The sequence below is a fragment of the Lissotriton vulgaris genome, chromosome 1_2 (genome assembly GCF_964263255.1).
Source record: "Lissotriton vulgaris chromosome 1_2, aLisVul1.2, whole genome shotgun sequence".
In the NCBI taxonomy this organism is placed as follows: domain Eukaryota; kingdom Metazoa; phylum Chordata; class Amphibia; order Caudata; family Salamandridae; genus Lissotriton; species Lissotriton vulgaris.
In genome coordinates, this window is record NC_141686.1 from 116,491,711 (window position 1) to 116,510,627 (window position 18,917).

An 18,917-nucleotide genomic window follows, 5' to 3' on the forward strand; every position below is an offset into this window, starting at 1 on the left:
TCTGTGGCTATAGATTCGGTTATTGTCCCCAGGTTGGTCAGGAACGCTGCTCTAGACCCCGGAGGACGGTATAGGAGTACTCCCTTGAAACTAAAGGACGGAGAGACTTTTATTATAAAATGTAGGGCTTCGCATGACAAGGCCGGGATGGGGGAGGTACGAATTTCGAAATGATCTTTGATTATAATGGCCAGACCTCCACCTCTGTTTTTCACCCTGTCCTGCCTATGGACAGTGTAGCCAGGTGGAACTGCCGTAACCAGGTCTGGGGCCGATGCCTCATCAGTCCAAGTTTCAGTTACGTACAGTGCATCGAGATTGTTATCAATGATGAGGTCAGAGATCTCTTGGCAGTGTTTAGGCAGGGACCGCGCATTGATAAGGGCCATGGTGATATGATTTTCCTTAATGCTCTTAGTGGCAGGAGTAGTGATGGTACTGTTAATAAAGTGAATAAGGGTATTGCAGTGAGGACAAATGAGGTCAGTACCTGTGGGCATGAGTGCCGGATCGATGGTGATACAGCAGGGAGCGGGCGAGGGGCGAAGTTGTAGCAAGGTGCTCCGCTGATAAGGTAGGGGACAGGCAGGGGTTATGGCCCTGGGCCCGGTCCCGGCGCGGACGGGCGCAGACGGGCTTGCCTCTGGCGCGCCTCCGGCGCGCCGTCGGCGCGCCCGCTGCGCTCGTCCGCTGCGCGGACGGGAAGCCTTCATTTTATATCTGACATGAGGAGGGTGGGAAGCGTCCTGCATCTCGAGCGCCACCCCTCCCTCACCCAAGATGGCCGAACCCTTCTCTCCAGGCGCCCCGGATACCAATGCGCTCTGGGAGTCGGTTCGAGTGGCCAGGGATCAGAGAAGTTAGGTGATGGGAAGGCCAACAACACCTGTCTAAAGACCCGGAAAGTGACTGCATGCGTCACCAAGGTAAGTATAGTAGGGGCGAACTTGGCCACTTATTGTCTAGACAGGCGCTAAAGCCTTCATCCTTATACTCCCATATCCAATGCATTAGTCATCTTTCACAAGCATGTGGGGAGAAGGCAGCTGAGCAGGAAGGTCAGTGGAACTGACAGCAATATGCTGCCCCTGTACCCTGCTTTACGGGACACTTGGGCCTACACAGAAAATATTTACTGACCCCCTTTACATACAAGTCTTCTGCATTGGCAAGGTGACATGCATCGCAAGACAACAAGCAGCAAAGCAATTAAAATGTGCTGGGTATGGGCAGGTATTTGAAGCTTTATGTGCATACCCAGGTAAACAAGAAAATAACTTGTCAGTCTGTGATGATATTTGTAACCTGCAGCGACAGAGAGCAAGGCAGACAGGTACCACTAAGGTGGGCTGGCTGGCTCACGTAAATATACCATACGTAAATGACATAACTTGTGCTTAATTTGATTAGTTGCTGGAAAAGAGCAACCTTGAAAGATGGGGGCCTGGACCAAAGCCCACTTTGTGCCCCTACCTTAAAACGTCTCTGGTCCAAAGCCCTAGCCAGTTGCACTGATCCAGGGCAGACAAAACCCGGGCTACCAGGAGCATCTTAAATTTATCCTTCCATAAGAAGGCATTCAGACTGCTGAGATCTAAAAAAGTATTCAAGTCTCTGCCCTTCTTTGGCATGAGAAAACAATAGTGAGGAGTAGTTTCTTACCTGTAACTCCAGGTCTGTAGTAGGGGTATCTTTGTTATAGTCATAATCTGTGAATTGTCCCGCCCATGTGCGTGGGTCCCGGAGCAATTAAAATAGTCTCTTAAGTTGTCCTCTTCTGCAGTTCTGCATAGACACTTAAGAGAAAATCAAAGGCAAATAATGCAGCCTGCAATTAACAAGGCTACACTGGCCAGCACTTCATCTTGAAGTGAAAAGGATAGCCAAATAATATTAAAATGTATACATTTTGCTGAGTTTCACATATAGAGAAACTCCTTCACAAAAATCCTTTGTCATGATAGAGAGGAAGGGTTGGACAGACAAGCCCCATAGGCTGTCATTATGTGTGTGGAAAAGGGATACCGTGCCTTTAAGGAACCCTCCAGAGACCCTCGTTATCCCATGATGAACAGCCAAAGGCAAGTTACTTTCAGTTCTTTTTGAAAGTCTATAAAGCCAGGCCTGTAGCATTCAGGATATCATTGTTTCATCTACCGGGGAGGAGGGCAGGTCGCTTATGACTATAACAGAGATACCCCTACTACAGAACTGGAGTTACAGGTAAGAAACTAATCCTTCAGTAGTAGGGGATCTCTGTGTATAGTCATCATCTGTGAATAGAATGGCAAACCCATCCTCAACAAACTAACCCAGCGGTGGAAGAAACAGACAAAACCACTACTGTGCAAATGAATTCCTCAGTGAAGACTGCCCAACCTGAGCAGCTGCTCTGGCATCAGAGTCCAGGCAGTAATGCTTAGCAAAGGTACAGACGGACTTCCAAGTGGCAGTCCTACAGATGTCTGCAATGGGAACATTACGCAGCAAATCCATTGTAGCAGCTTTGCCTCTGGCTGAGTGAACCTTAGGCTTACCGCCTAGAGTCTTTTTAGCCTTCTGGTAACAGTTGGATAGAGGACATAATCCATCTAGGGAAGGACTGTTTTGAGGTGGCAAGACCAGTCCTGACCGATCCATAATTAACAAATAACTGATCTACGAATCTCCTTGGTCTTTTCTAAGTAGAATTTCAAAACCCTTCTCACATCAAGATAATGAAGGGGCCTCTCCGCCGGAGAGGAAGGGTGTTGAAAAAACGTTGGTAAAGTGATTGTTTGGTTCACATGGAAATCAGAGATCACCTTAGGGAGAAACTTTGGGTGAGTCCTCATGACAAACTTAGATGCATGAAGGAAAATGCTACTTACCAGTAGGCATCTGTTCTTGGGATGCAGAGCTGCAGAGTTACACACTGTGCATAGATGGCCATCTAGTGTTGGGCCCGGATGTTTGCAGTTTGTTTTTGTTATAGAAAAGTCTTTGGAAGTCACAGGATAGGGGACTCCTCCTTTGGATCATACTGCGCATGGGCATCGGCTCCATACCCAGATTGTTTTCGCCATTAGGGAGTGATGGAGTCTTACAAGAAAGTAGTGATGTCCATTTGTATCTAATTAAGATAATACTGGAACAGATAAAGGTAGCCGGGTGGGCGTGTGTAACTCTGCAGCTCTACATGCCAAGAACAGATGCATACTGGTAAGTAGCATTTTCCTTTCGAGGCATATGAGCTGCAGATTACACACTGTGCATAGATTGTATAGCAGTAACCACCTTTTGCGGCGACCACCAGTATCTGTTGCAGTTGTTTGAAACAGAGTTTTTAGCACAGCCTGGCCCCAGTGACTTGTTGTTTAGTTTGCACATCTACACAATAGTGTTTTGTGAATGTGTGTGGTGTAGACCATGTAGCTGCTTTGCATATATCATCTAGTAAAATGTTCCCCAAAAATGCCATTGAAGCCCCTATTTCCCTTGTAGAATGGGCTTTGGGAGGAATAGATAACGTACGTTTAGCTTTGTGGTAACAGATTTGTATGCATTTAACAATCCACCTAGCTATCCCAGATTTTGATATAGGGTTACCTTTATGTGGTGGTGAAAAAGACACAGAAAGTTGTTTGGTTTTACGAAACGTTTGTGTCCTTTCAATGTTGTAAAGTAATGCTCTTTTGACATCGAAGGTGTGAAGAGCTCTTTCTGCGACTGTTTGTGGCTCGAGAAATATACGGGCAGCTCAACAGACTGATTCAGCTGGAAGGGTGAAATGCCTTTTGGAAGGAATTTAGGATTAGTACGTAGAACCACTTTATTATGATGCATTTGTAGAAAAGGTTCTTTAATGCTAACTCTTTTGAGAGAAGTAATAGCTACTAGGAAAGCTACTTTCCAAGTTAGGAATTGCAGCACAAGTTACTACTTGTGTAACGATATATCTGTAAGAGACATTAGTTAGTGATAGATTCCTTACCTTAGAATATCCCCAGGCGTCAGACTGGATCCGGAAATGTTTGCGTAGCAATACCCCTGCGCGTCGGTAGGCATCGTCTGCGGCTCCGCGTCCGTCGTCGTTAGCGCCGGAATGACGTAGTCGGAGTACTTAGACAAGGCCCATGCGCGCTGACATCAGTTCTGATAGACAGCTTTTCCGCGCCAGATACGCAGAGCCATGATGGAACCAACACTGGTGCCATGAAACTAGGGCCCTGAAAGGGGGATGACCTTAACCCTAGATATCGGTTCGCAGAACGGGGAGGATGGGTAGGTCGGTAAGGAATCTATCACTAACTAATGTCTCTTACAGATATATCGTTACACAAGTAGTAACTTGTGCATCTGAAAGAGACACGTAAGTGATAGATTCCTTACCTTAGAATAGATACCCCAGCAATACCAACCCCGGTGGTGGGTCTGCGAACCAATAATCACACCAGAAAGTCCTGGAGGACGGAACGGCCAAAGAAGCCATCCCTCCGGACTCGACTGTCCAGGCAGTACTGTCTTGCGAACGTGTGCAGCGAGGCCCACGTATCTGCCTGGCAAATGTCCTGTAAGGGGACTCCTCGGCCCAAGGCAGTTGTTGTTGCCGTGGCTCGAGTGGAATGAGCCCGCAATCCAGCAAGGGGCTCCTTTTTGGCCATGGAGTAACATGCCTGAATACACAAGATGATCCACCGCAAAATGGTCCTCTTGTGCACCGCCTTTCCCTTCTTCGCGCCCACGTAACCAACAAAGACTTGGTCACCCACCCGGAACTGGCGTGTGCGATCTAGGTAATATGAGAGCGCATGTTTTGGGTCCAGACGGTGGAGCCTCTCTTCCTCTATCGAGGGATGCGGAGGCGGAAAAAAGGTGGGCAAGGTAATGGACTGCCCGATGTGGAAGGCAGTGACAACCTTGGGCAGAAAGGAAGGTCTTGTCCGCAACACAACCTTGTCCGGATGAACAGAGAGGAAAGGTGGAGTAGAAGAAAGAGCCTGGAGCTCACTCACTCTCCTGGCAGAGGTGATGGAAACCAGGAAAGCAGTCTTCAGGGTAAGAAGACTGTAGGAGAGTAGGGTCTGCAATCCTATGATCACCCCAGATTTTTGCTTTTTGCTTCACTGGTTTACGACTTTCCCTGGCTATGGGCCTGCTAATCAGACCCACAGCCTAGCTGTTCTCTCTCTAAATTGACACACATGTACATTAGGTGCATTTACCAATTGGTACTGGGCCACCTTATCAGTCCCTGTACAGTATACCTTAGGTATCCAGGGCATAGGTGTACCCAGGGCCAACCAGGGGCTGCAGCATGTATTATGCCACCCCTGGCTGGCCACCCAAATCTGACACAACTGGCTGCACGACAGCTGGGGCAAGGTGGTGTAAACACCCTTTGCTTTAGATATAGTATTCCTATATCTAACCCTAAAATGGACACATGTATTCTTATCAGTCACTCCTATGGCAGGCCTTAACAATCCTGAAGGCAGAGTGCTTGGAATTATGTGAGATGGTGCTCTGGCATGAGCTGAGCCCGTTTGCAGCTTGCGGAACCAAGTCCTAATAGCTGTTCCATGATAACGCGTACCATATACTCTTAAGTGCCTTATAATCCTCGCGGTTATTTGCCAACTCTGGTATCACTTTATCAAAACATGTCGAGTAAGGTGTCATACGAATTGGAATACTAACCCCTCGCCAATTCTGGCGACGGGGTTAGCATTCCACCCTTCTAGAGGGACACAACATGTATGTAACTGTGAACCCCGGTTAAAGCTTAACACAGCCTCAGCTCCACAAAATGGATGCTGGCACCACAGACACAAGTCTGACCTCCTGCTGCTGGGAGTCCTTCCAGCAAGGAGAGCTTGGACAAAGGGTTTCCTGTCAGGGGCGGTGCTAGCACCATCCCAGACAGGGTTTTGTGTATCCCAGGTAGGCAGGGCTGAGAGGAAGGTGACTGCAAGTGGCACCCCGGTGCTCACTGTGCATATGCCGGCTTGAACCAGTTCCAGGGGCACACCAGCCCCTGAGCTGGGGAAAGTCCGGACAAGGGAGAGGGGTGTAATCACCCCCCTCCTGGTCCCACCCATGGGCAGGACCTAGTTGCGTGCCAGCCCCTTTTTTTAGAATAAAGGTAGGAGCAGGCCCCCTTCCCAAATTAGATAATTCTGAATCTTGACTACTTTCCACAAAAGAACTCTTGAACATTTCTGAAGACTCTCCCTTGTGGCTAAGGAGTAGCCACCCTACACCAGCGGGCACCATCTAAGCGCTTGCGGTTTGCTGTAAGTCCATCCTCCGGATCAAGACTGCCCAGCTCGACGAGACCCGGATTCCCTGGCATCTCTGACCTCTACCTACATCATCAGCCCAGCTGAGATTCGTGGGTGTGACGAGACCTGAAGGGACAGGCCATCTTCAAAACTGCACGACGCTTATCCAGCACGACCGCCGAGGGATCCTCGAGTGAGTGCTTTGGGGTTTGAGAAGCCCTAACCATGAGCAGCTCCAGCACCGAAGTCCAGCCCCCCAGCATCCACGAGATCTGCATGGGGCCCTTCTGCTCTTTGTTGCTCACCGCGTTGTCCGGTCACTTGCCTGCTGGCTAGTGGCCCTCCTGACGACGAACCACGACGATTACACCGCTGGTCTGGTTGCTCCAGACTGGCCCTTGCTCCCTTCCAAAAGAGGAGCACCCCGGACCCTCCTGGTCCACTCCAGACGCCATCTTGACTCCACCGCGTGGGCTTGACTTTGCCAAGGTTTGTTGCCCCAATCCTGGGTCCAGCATCGCCGACAGCAGACACCTTCGTGGGACAGCTCGCACCTCCATCCTGGTCGCCGACAACGCCTCCTGGTCCGAGAGACTGCAGAGCCCAGCGTCGCGCACTCACCTGGTCGAGGTGACTTCATCCGGTGCCATCTTGGTGCCCACCTAATCACTGGCTAGTGATTAAGAACTGAGTCCCCTCTGCTTTCAGGTCGTCTCCATCACCGATCCAGGCTTGGATCACATCGAACTTCTTCACTGGTCGCCTGCCAGCAACTTCTTCTTTCAGGCTCCATAGACTGTAACGAGGATTCCCAACGTCTTTTGAACCCTATGCAGCCGCAGCCCCTGGGCTAGGTAACCTGAGCATTTCGGTGCTCCAACGTAGGTTCACTATCTAAGTGTCCAGATCCTTTTTCGTTTTCAGCCTATCTAGTCGGATTCGTCCGATAACTGTCACTTTACGAAATACTAGTATCCATAGACTTTGTCCCGCATCCCGCGTGAGAGTGCACACTCTGCACCCGATCTCCCTAGGCCTCCTGCTCCTAACCTTAGGGTTCTGTAGTGTAGTCCTAGCGATCCTGAAGCCTCTGGATCTTGTTACTTACCTGCTAGTATTTCGCATTCCACTTATGTAGTATATGGTTTTTTGTGCCCCTCGGGCATTTGTGTAAATTGTGCAACTTAAAGTATTTTCGTAAGAGTTTAGTTGTGTGCTTAGCTCCCTGACTCATAAAGAGTTCAGTTCAGGGTAGACTTGTTATAAATAAATATCCTTTTATTTTCATAACAACTTGTGTGGTGTCCTTTCACTTGGTGTTCAAGGGGTATATGTGATGGTATAACAGCTGGCTTAACACACCCTCTAGAGTTTAGCCTGAAGACTGCTTTTGTCCACGCTACTAGGATAGCTGGTCTATAAGGTTGACTTACAACCAATCATCAATAAGGGCCGTTTGGTATGATACACAGTGATCACCAGAATAGTGAGCACTATATATCAGGCCAACTTCTCACACTACCCTATAGGAGGATTTCCCTATACTTGGTGTGGTACTGACGTCCACACTGTGGGCTTATATGTATTGCTGACTCCCGCATCAATACCAGTCTTACTGTGTTCATGTTCTGGGTGCTTCTGCTTTTTGCCGTCCGCCCTCTCACATGTCTTTGTGAAGGGGCGACTGCCTACTGGAGTGTTTTGTGTTTCTGGTAATGTCCGCACTTTCTGGCCTTGGGTCGGAATCCTGCCAATGCTACCCCACGTATCTTAGCTGGTGCAGGTTCAACAGTACTTTTTATCATTGTTGTGTATACTCGGACGATATGCGCTGACACGGTCATGCCATTTTGTTTTCTCTATGGGTCTTGCTTCCTGTCGACGCATCAGAACCTGCGGATCCATCGGACCCTAGGCTCAGTTCATCTTCTTCACGAAGCCATGGACTCACTTCTGCACCGCAATTTCTGGCTCTGTTCTTTTTTCTCTCAACCCGGTATACACATAAACATTTTTGTGTTGTTCTTTCACAGCTTGTGGTGCCTTTGCTTCCCATTGTTTTCTGCTCTTTTCGGCGCTTCATGGTCTGGTGTTGGCTGTGCCGGCATTGCTGTCCCCACTGTGTTTCATCACCTTGTTGGCGGCCAAGCTCTCTCTGGAACTTGGTGGGGTTCGGTCGCAGACCCGCCTCCTATATGGGTATGGCTTTGGTATCTATTCTAAGTTAACAAATCTCGGCTAGATGTCTATCAGATGGACGAGTTTCTTACCTTCCGTAATGATGTATCTGGTAGAAACACAGTCTAGCCGCAGATTCCTTAACGCCCACCCATCCTCCCCGTTCTTCGAGGACCTTATCAGGTTGGGTTTTCTGCATTTGCCGCCCTCTGGGTGGCTTTGTCTTCTAGGGGGTAACATCTTTCACTTCACTCTTAGCCCCGGCCGACTCCCCAACTGCGCCCAAGCCGCTCCTGGACACACCCATGGACCCTTCACATGCAACTCCTGCAAGTATGACAGCACCAAGACCAACTCCCCATCCACTAACACCAAACAGAGATCCGACACCAACCACCTACAATGCATCCTGCTCAACACCCGCTCAGTCCACAGTCACGCCATCGACCTTTGGAATCTACTAGACACCATCTCTCCGGACGTCGCCTTCTTAACAGAAACCTGGATGAACGCCTCTTCAGCTCCGGACATCACCATCGCCATCCCGGAAGGCTACAAGATCATCCGAAAAGACCGCATCAAGCAAACAGGAGGAGGCATCGCTATCGTCCATAAGAATTCCATCCGCATCTCAACCAGCTCCGACGACAACCTCGCTAACGCCGAACACCTTCACTTCCAGATCCACACCGACCCCAAGACCACACTCAGAGGCACACTCCTCTACAGGCCACCAAGCCCCCGTGCACAATTCAGTGAAGACATCACTGACTTCATCACCCCACACGCCCTCCCCTCCGAGGACTACATTCTACTGGGAGACTTCAATTTCCACCTGGACAAGAGCAACGACAGCAACACCATCACCCTTATGGACAACCTCGCCAACCTCGGACTCAAACAACTAGTTAACACCCCTACCCACAACGCAGGACACACACTCGACCCTATCTTCACCTCCAGCAAACACATCTCCTTCAATCACACTTCAGTTCTCCATTGGACGGACCACAGATGCGTTCACTTTGTCTACAATAAGACCACAACCCACAATCACCCTCATCCCACTCTACAAAGAAACTGGAATAAAATCACCATCGACCAGATCTCCTCATCGCTTCTTCAAAACCCCCCGACCCACTCATCGAACGCCAATCAAGCAGCCATTAACCTCACTCAATGGCTAACCAACAGCGCAGACAACCTAGCACCTCTGAAAAAACGTCAATCCAAACTAGGCAGCAAAAAGGCCCCCTGGTTCAACAATGAGCTTAAGAAATCCTAGAAACTCTGCCGCTCCCTTGAGAAGGCCTGGAAAAAAGACCCAAACACCAGCACCAAGGACGCTTTCAAAAACGCCACCCGCCTACACCACCAATTGATCCGAACCGCAAAGAAAGCGGCATTCAAAGACCGACTTGACAACAACGCCCACAACAGCAAGGAACTATTCAACATTGTCAAAGAATTTACCAACCCCACTGCCAACTCCAACAACATCACTCCCTCTCAAACTCTTTGCGACTCCCTAGCTTTGTTCTTCCACGACAAAATGGCAGACATCCACAACAGTTTCGACAACCATCCCGAAGACCAACACACCCAACCTTCCGCCGCACCTTCACCCCCCTTGAACATCCTTAGTGACTGGAACCCTATCTCCACTGAGGACACCATTTGACTGATGAACTCCATCCACTCAGGATCCCCCACAGACCCATGTCCTCACCACATCTTCAACAAAGCAGATTCCATCATAGGACCACACCTCCGAGACGTCATCAACTGCTCCCTCAACTCCGCCACCTTCCCGGAAAGCTGGAAACACGCCGAACTCAGCGCCCTCCTGAAAAAACCCACAGCTGATCCCACCGAACTCAAAAACTACCGCCCCATTTCGCTCCTACCATTCCCGGCCAAAGTCATCAAGAAAACTGTCAACAACCAGCTCGCCGCCTTCCTCGAAACCAACAAATCCCTCGATCCATCACAATCCGGCTTCCGAGCCAAACACAGCACGGAGACCGCCCTCATCGCAGCAACAGATGACATTCGAACACTACTGGACAATGGAGACACAGTCGCCCTCATTCTCCTTGACCTTTCCGCAGCCTTCGACACAGTCTGCCACAGCACCCTCATACAACGCCTCAACAACGTCGGAATACAAGGAAAAGCTCTGGACTGGATCACCTCGTTCCTCGCTGGAAGAACTCAGAGAGTCCGCCTCCCACCGTTCAAGTCGGAGTCCACCGAAGTCATCTGCGGCGTGCCACAAGGCTCTTCACTCAGCCCCACCCTCTTCAACGTATACATGAGCCCCCTCGCGGACATCGCACGTCAACACAACCTCAACATCATCTCCTACGCTGATGACACTCAGCTGATCCTCTCCCTCACCAAAGATCCAGACACCGCTAAAACCAACCTACATGAAGGAATGAAAGATGTAGCCGAGTGGATGAAACACAGCCGTCTTAAACTTAACTCAGATAAAACAGAAGTCCTCATCTTAGGTACTTCCCCCTCCGCCTGGGACGACTCCTGGTGGCCAGCGGCCCTAGGAAAAGCACCCACTCCAACGGATCACGCACGGAACCTAGGCATCATCCTGGACTCCTCTCTCTCGATGACCAGACAAGTCAACGCAGTTTCATCATCTTGCTTCAACATCCTCCGCATGCTCAAAAAAACATTTCGCTGGATCCCCACCGAAACTAGAAAAACTGTCACCCATGCACTAGTTACAAGCCGCCTGGACTACGGAAACACCCTATACGCCGGTACCACCGCTAAACTTCAGAGAAAACTCCAACGCATCCAAAAACGCATCAGCCAGACTCCACTGGCTCCCTGTTAATAAGAGGATAACGTTCCGCCTCCTCACCCACGCACACAAAGCACCCTACGAACTTGGACCAGAATGCCTCAACACGCGATTATCCTTCTACTCCCCCTCCCGCCAGCTACGTTCCTCCAACCAAGCCTTCGCCGCAGTTCCACGCATCAACAAATCCACCATGGGAGGAAGATCCTTCTCCTACCTAGCGGCTAAAACATGGAACTCCCTCCCCATTCACCTCCGCCTCACTCAAAACCACCCAGCCTTCAGAAAGCAACTTAAAACCTGGATCTTCTACAATTAATTCCCCACCCTTCCTCAAGCGCCTTGAGACCCTCTGGGTATGTAGTGCGCTATATAAATTTTTCTGACTTGACTTGACTTGACTCCTCAGCGGGATGCTGCATTCAGTTTCCCTTGCTCTGCTACACCCATTCTCATGATTGGGCGGTATGCTCATGTGCCCTTTTGCTCAACTAGCACCTGGGCCGTACAGTGTGGGGTCTCCTAATGCTGCCCCCCGCTTCTCTATAGGCTTGAGGTCTCTTACCTCCCCGGCGGTCCATTGGTTTGAAGTCTATTGGCTCTGCCTCAGTCTATAGGTCTCTTACAGGGGATACAACGTCCCTTTATGGTGCCAAATTGTGGTAGGTTGTCTTTGCTCATATGTTCCGGGCTTGTTGACCTTCACAGTTATATATTGTGGTAGAACACTTCTGTCGTCTGCCATGATGTTTCACATCTTCTGCCTCCGGGGAGGGTTTAGCCTTCGCCTTGCAGGGTTGCTTCTCAGAGCAGTGCTCTGCTCTTTCCCTTCACTATTGTTCAGTCTACAGTGCCTGGCACTGTCTTTTATGCTGCTGTTTTTTACTATTAAATTTCTTTTTATTATTCATCTTTTTCGCACACTGTTCCCCTACTCTCACAGCTTTTGGTGGTGGCGCAGAAATTTTTTCCAACGAAAACTGACGTCAGCATGTCGGGAGGGGCTTATATGGCTCCGCTGGCGTCAGGGTGTAGCCGTGCGGCGCTGCCCCCGGCGCGCAGAGGTGCTAATCAGGAAAGTTTTCTGGATCCAGTCTGACTCCGGTGGATATTCTAAGTTAAGGAATCTGCTTCTAGACTGTGTCTCTACCAGATACATCGTTACCGAATGTAAGTAACTCGTCCTTTACTTCCTGTTGGAGTGCTGGGGTGAGTTCTGAGATAAAAGCGCAGTTCTGTCTTAATCGGAATGGACTGGGGTAGAGTGGGTCAGTACAGCCTCATGATACAACCTCTGTCGCTTCCAAGATATACCCGGCTCAGAGCCAGAGAGGACTAAAGGAACAGAGTCATCCTTTGTTTTGTGCAGAGCCATTTGGAGGGGTGGGGTTTCCTTTTTTTTTTTTAATAACAAATAAATTTGTCACTGTAAATTTGGCAGACTTAGTCTTGGTTTTCCTAATGTCTTGGAGGTCCATCTGTAGGATTTCAAAGGGAAAGAGGAGCCACGGAAGTCTTAATTTGCTAATAAATTTGACAACATTTAATAAATCTGAACAAATATTTGTCACACATTTATCAGGTTTAGCTGTCTGTTGCTTAGATCTTAAATGGGGGTAATAACAGTTTTATTCATGAATACATTTGGTACTGTCTACAAATTGTTAATATGGAAGGGGCTTGAGTTGGACAACATAACTGGAGTATTTCAGGGCATTTTCAATCTAGAGATTGTTGAAGCATAACGGACTCTATCAGACCCGAACTTGAAACATAGGAAACTTATAGACCCAAATGTAATTTTCCTTGGAAAAGTCCATTCTCCTTTTGGCATAATATAGTTTTTGTTTTGAATGTATTAACTTAAATTTCCATTCAAAGTTTTATTCTGGTCACTGAAGGTAACATGAACTCGGGTGAGTTCAAGACAAATTACTTTGTGAAACAAATAAGTAATCAATGACTCAAGAGTTATTAATTAAAAAAAAAAACTATGCAAGTTTCCATGGCAAGTTAAATCATGCAACTTAGCACTTACTGTTAGCGGAACAGGGTCTTGGAAGGCGAGGCTCATCTCATGGCAGAAAAGGTAAAGGAGCAACCTTTCGCACTTCTGTATAAGAAAATTAAATGACCGTGAATAGGCTAACACCAACAGGGATTGATTTATCAAATTAAAATGACAACTGCAGATTCAAGAGTGAGTGTAACCTTTCATAACCACTTTCACTTTCACTATTCCAGATTAAGAAGTTGCGTACACTGCAAAGTGGCATTAAGGAACTTCACTTCAAAAGGAAATTGTTGCTTACCCTGTAATCTTCTGTTCATGGCTGCAGTAGATTTGCATTCTGTACATACTACAGCAATCAAGTATTGGGTTTGGATGTGTACAACCTATTTTGTTTTTCAAAAGAAGTCTTTTCAAGTCACGAGACCAAGTAACTCTACCTATGGCAATGCACAGGAGGTGTGAGGAGTGGACCAAGTAGCTGCCTTACAGAGGTTAGCTAGTGGTATGTTACTTTCAAAAATCAGGCAAGCCCCTTTCTTGCGAGTAGAATGGGGGCTGGAGGGAGAGGGCAGAGACCTTTCAGCTTTAGCATAACCTGCCTTAGAAATGGCACTTCCCTTTCGTGGCTTAGATTAGGACATGAATAGCTGTTGTGTCTTAAGAAATACTTTAGTTACTTTAATGTAGTACAATAGCGCACTTTTTACATCCAAAGTATGTAATGTGTGTCCTGCTACAAACTGGCTACGGGGAAAAAACTGGCAACCATTTTGTCAGATCAAGGTGAAAACTGGAGTCCACCTTAAGGAGTAATTAGGAGTGGTTCTGCAAACTACCCTATCACAATGAACCTGGAAGAAAGGCTCCTTCAATTTAAGAGCATGTATCTCACAGACTCATCTAAGGGAAGTGATGGCTATGAGGAAAGCTACTTTACACAACAAAAATTGCAATGGTTAAGAGTGAAATGGACGAAAGGAGGACCCATGACTCTAGTGAGAAAGACAATAAGGTTCCACACAGGAATAGTATTAAATTCAGATCTATTCGCACAAGTATATGTATGGGGTGGAAAAGCAGCTAACAGGAGGCGTCCCAGGCGGATCTAAGGACACACTCAAAAAGAAATTTAAGACCAATTTAAAGAAACCAAGATCGGAATCAGGTAAGTACTTTCGGGGATGGAATTTTTACAGCAAAGCAAAAATATAGCAACATTTACAATTTTTGAGATATGAGCCTGAAACGTGTTATGTTACCCTAAGGGAGAAAGACACGCTGCATGCACATACTTTTGAAATAAATTTTTCTATTGGCATTTATGCAATAAGTACACCGATACAACAGTTGTACACCGATACAACACCGAAAAACTGAGCCACATATGAGAAATATAGCGATACAGCCACAGTTATACATATTCATCTGACAGAGTTAAAAGCTACAGCAACCAGTGGAAGGATAGCAAACATACATTCGCTGTTAAGTAGGATCCGGAAGTATTAGCAGGTACATTGTTCTGGGCGCCCATATATCCTTGGGTTGTGAAGGTATTGGTAATACTTCAGCATAAACTTTAAATTGTTTTTTTCAGTAAAACATTTCAGACAACTACTGACTCAGAGTGGACGTTATCTGCATCCCCAAATTTATTGCAACTCACCTTTTGGCTAGCAACAAAGGCACTGCAACCAGTCTGCTCATCCCCAGCTGTTAGGTCCTAACCAGGCGAAGGCGGCACATGCAAGGTCGGCTCACCAGACTTAAGAGTCATTTCAGTGAGGTCATCCGTGACCTGCAACCAGTAACTGTGAACCGGGGGCCATAGCCACGCCAAGTGTAAAAAGTCGGTGTTGGGGTCCTCACACTGTACACAATTGTCAGCAGCACATAAACCAAACGCATTAGTTTACCAGGGGTGTGGGACATCTGATGGAGGTACTTGAAATTTATTTTACTTAAGTAACAGTAAGTCATAAGCATACACATCTGCGTACAACAAAATATCAATTCAGCTGGCTCTACTAACTGGTCCAGGACCGCATTCCACTTTGACAGCTCTGGGCCCAAGACCTTAGGTCTGTCTCACTCGGCTGAAATGTATAGTTTAGTAATAAGGTCCCTACGTGTAGGGTTGGATAACAGTGTGTTTAGTGTCTGTAGGATGGGAGGTTCACCAGAATGACTGGGGAACAGTGTACGCAGCGCCGCCCTGAGGATAAAGAATATGAAAGTCAGCAAGGGGTTGTAGCGTTGCGTGCAGGAACGTCTTCTAGGCGATGAATGTCCCTCTAGTGTTAATGTCACCCATAGTCTCCAGACCTGCCCTGTCTTGTGCTTGAGTGTGCGCAGTTCTTGTCTGACTGATCTAGCTGGGTGAAACAGCAAAGGGAGCGCTGGGGTGTACAGGGGAAGTTTGTTGGCAAATGCCCCGAGCACACACCAAACACTTATGGTGCTATGAATAGTATTAAATTCAGATCTATTCGCACAAGTATATGTATGGAGTAGAAAAGCAGCTAACAGGAGTGGGCGGGCATCATCATGTTCAATCGCTAAATAAGATATATAATCATGGCAGCGGTACCACTAATGTGCAAAGTGGGCCTCTGAGCAACGGTAATGAAGATCCATATCCGGTGCTCCGAACCCACCTCGCAAGTATGATAGAGTAAGCGTTTCCCACTGGAGTTGAGGCTGCTTTCCCACCCACAGGAATGTTGTCAGTTGTGTTTTAAGTGTATTAAAGAAATGGCTCATCAGCACAAGTGCTAGGTTGATAAACAGACAAGGAAACTTAGGTAATAACGCACAAGTTACTACTTGTGTAACGATATATCTGTAAGAGACATTAGTTAGTGATAGATTCCTTACCTTAGAATATCCCCAGGCGTCAGACTGGATCCGGAAACTTTTGCGTAGCAATACCCCTGCGCGCCGGTAGGCGTCGTCTGCGGCTCCGCGTCCGTCGTCGGCGTCGTGAGCGCCGGGATGACGTCGTCGGAGTACTTAGACGGCGCCCATGCGCGCTGACGTCAGTTCTGATAACACAGCTTTTCCGCGCCAGATACGCAGAGCCATGATAGAACTAACACTGGTGCCATGAAACTAGGGCCCTGAAAGGGGATGACCTTAACCCTAGATATCGGTTCGCAGAACGGGGAGGATGGGTGGGTCGGTAAGGAATCTATCACTAACTAATGTCTCTTACAGATATATCGTTACACAAGTAGTAACTTGTGCATCTGAAAGAGACACGTTAGTGATAGATTCCTTACCTTAGAATAGATACCCCAGCAATACCAACCCCGGTGGTGGGTCTGCGAACCTATATCACACCAGAAAGTCCTGGAGGACGGAACGGCCAAAGAAGCCATCCCTCCGGACTTGACTGTCCAGGCAGTAGTGTCTTGCGAACGTGTGCAGCGAGGCCCACGTAGCTGCCTGGCAAATGTCCTGCAGGGGGACACCGCGGCCCAGGGCAGTTGTCGTTGCCGTGGCCCGAGTGGAGTGAGCCCGCAATCCAGCTGGGGGCTCCTTCCTCGCCATGGAGTAACATGCTTGGATACACAAGATGATCCACCTAGAGATGGTCCTCTTGTGCACAGCCTTTCCCTTCTTCGCGCCCACGTAACCAACAAAGAGTTGGTCATCCACCCGGAATTGGCGTGTGCGATCTAGGTAGTAGGAGAGCGCACGTTTTGGATCCAGACGGTGGAGCCTCTCCTCCTCTTTCGAGGGATGCGGAGGCGGAAAGAAGGTGGGCAAAGTGATGGACTGCCCGATGTGGAAGGCCGTGACAACCTTGGGCAGAAAGGAAGGTCGTGTACGTAACACCACCTTATCAGGATGAACAGACAGGAAAGGTGGAGAAGAAGAAAGAGCCTGGAGCTCACTCACCCTCCTGGCAGAGGTGATGGCAACCAGGAAGGCCGTCTTTAGAGTAAGGAGACGAAGAGGGCAGTTATGAAGCGGCTCAAAGGGAGCACACATCAGATAGGTGAGAACCAGATTCAAGTGCCACTGGGGCATCACGAAGGGAACAGGAGGGAACATGTGCGTGATGCCCTTCAGAAATCTACTCACAATAGGGGACTTGAATAAAGAAGGCTGATCTGGTAGCCTCAAGAAGGCTGATAGAGCAGAAAGGTACCCTTTAAGAGTGCCCAGAGCAGAGCCCTGCTGGGCAAGGGAAAGAAGAAAGAGCAGCACTTCCGAAAGGGGTGCAGAGAGAGGATCCACAGCCTTTGCTGTGCACCATGCCACAAATCTGTTCCACCGGCAGGCGTATACCGACTTTGTGGAGGGACGCCTGGCTGCCAGAATGATATCACAGACTTCGGGAGGCAAGTCAAATGGCCTCAACTGCCGCCGCTCAATCTCCAAGCTTGTAGGTGGAGACTGGACAGGTTCGGGTGCAGGACCGTCCCCTGCTGCTTTGACAGAAGGTCCTCCCGAAGAGGCAGACGAATCGGGGGATCGACTGACATGCTGAGTAGCTCGGGATACCAGTATCTTCGTGCCCAGTCCGGAGCCACAAGGACGACCTGGGCCCGGTCGCGCCTGATCTTCTTCAGCACTCTGGGCAGAAGTGGTATAGGCGGAAAGGCGTACAACAGACCGCAGCTCCCCTCGCGACGAAAAGCGTCTCCGAGCGAGTGCCGCCTTGGAAATTCCAACGCGCAGAACTGCTGACATTGCGCGTTCTCTTCTGTGGCGAATAGATCTAACCAAGGCTCTCCCCACTGTCGAAAGAGACCTTGCGCCACGTCCGAGTTCAGACGCCATTCGTGATCCATCATGCACCGGCGGCTGAGTTCGTCCGCCCTGGCATTCAGAGAGCCTGCCAGGTGTTGAACCACCAGGGACACGCCCTGATGTTCCAGCCACTGCCAGAGGCGCAGAGCCTCCTGGCAGAGGGTCCACGACCCCACACCGCCCTGTTTGTTGCAGTACCACATGGCGGTGGTGTTGTCGGTGAACACTTGCACTACGCTCCCCCTGACAGAGGGGAGGAATGCCTTCAGTGCAAGACGAATCGCCCTCAGCTCCAGAAGGTTGATGTGGAGCCGGGACTCCGCCGGAGACCAGAGGCCTCTGATCTCCGCCTCTCCCATGTGGCCTCCCCAGCCCTGGAGGGACGCGTCCGTCACAACTACGTGCTCCGGCTGGGGTAGGGAGAGGGGTCTGCCACTGACCCAGTCGCGGTCCGTGAGCCACCACTGCAGTTGCTTCGCAGTGCCCTCTGAGATCAGGACATGATCGGACAGGTTGCCCTGATGCTGGGCCCACTGAAACTTCAGGTCCCACTGCAGAGCCCGCATCCGCCACCTGGCGTGACGCACCAGAAGGATGCAGGAGGCCATCAGCCCCAGAAGCCGCAGCGTCAACCTGACCGAGACCCGGGATAACGGCCTGAAGACAGGAATCAGAGCCTGAATATCCCGAACCCGCTGTTCGGGTGGGTAAACCCGAAACTGCGCCGAGTCGAGAACCGCTCCGATGAAGAGGAGCTTTTGAGAGGGACACAGGTGTGACTTCGGCACATTGATGGAGAACCCCAGCAAGTGCAGGAGGTCGGCCGTAGTCTGGAGGTGGCTGACGACTGTCTGGGGCGAGTCCGCCTTCAACAACC

At 49.2% G+C, this 18,917-nt stretch overlaps 1 protein-coding gene across 1 annotated transcript in view; it reads right to left on the reverse strand.

Annotated features, from left to right (window-relative positions):
- Nucleotides 1–18,917, reverse strand: part of TRIM24 (tripartite motif containing 24) — a 1,193,545-nt gene that overhangs the window by 176,228 nt on the left and 998,400 nt on the right. The window contains exon 16 of the mRNA XM_086952962.1: nt 13,307–13,381. Coding sequence (XP_086809088.1) covers nt 13,307–13,381 — 75 coding nt within the window. The remainder of the gene's footprint in view (nt 1–13,306; nt 13,382–18,917) is intronic.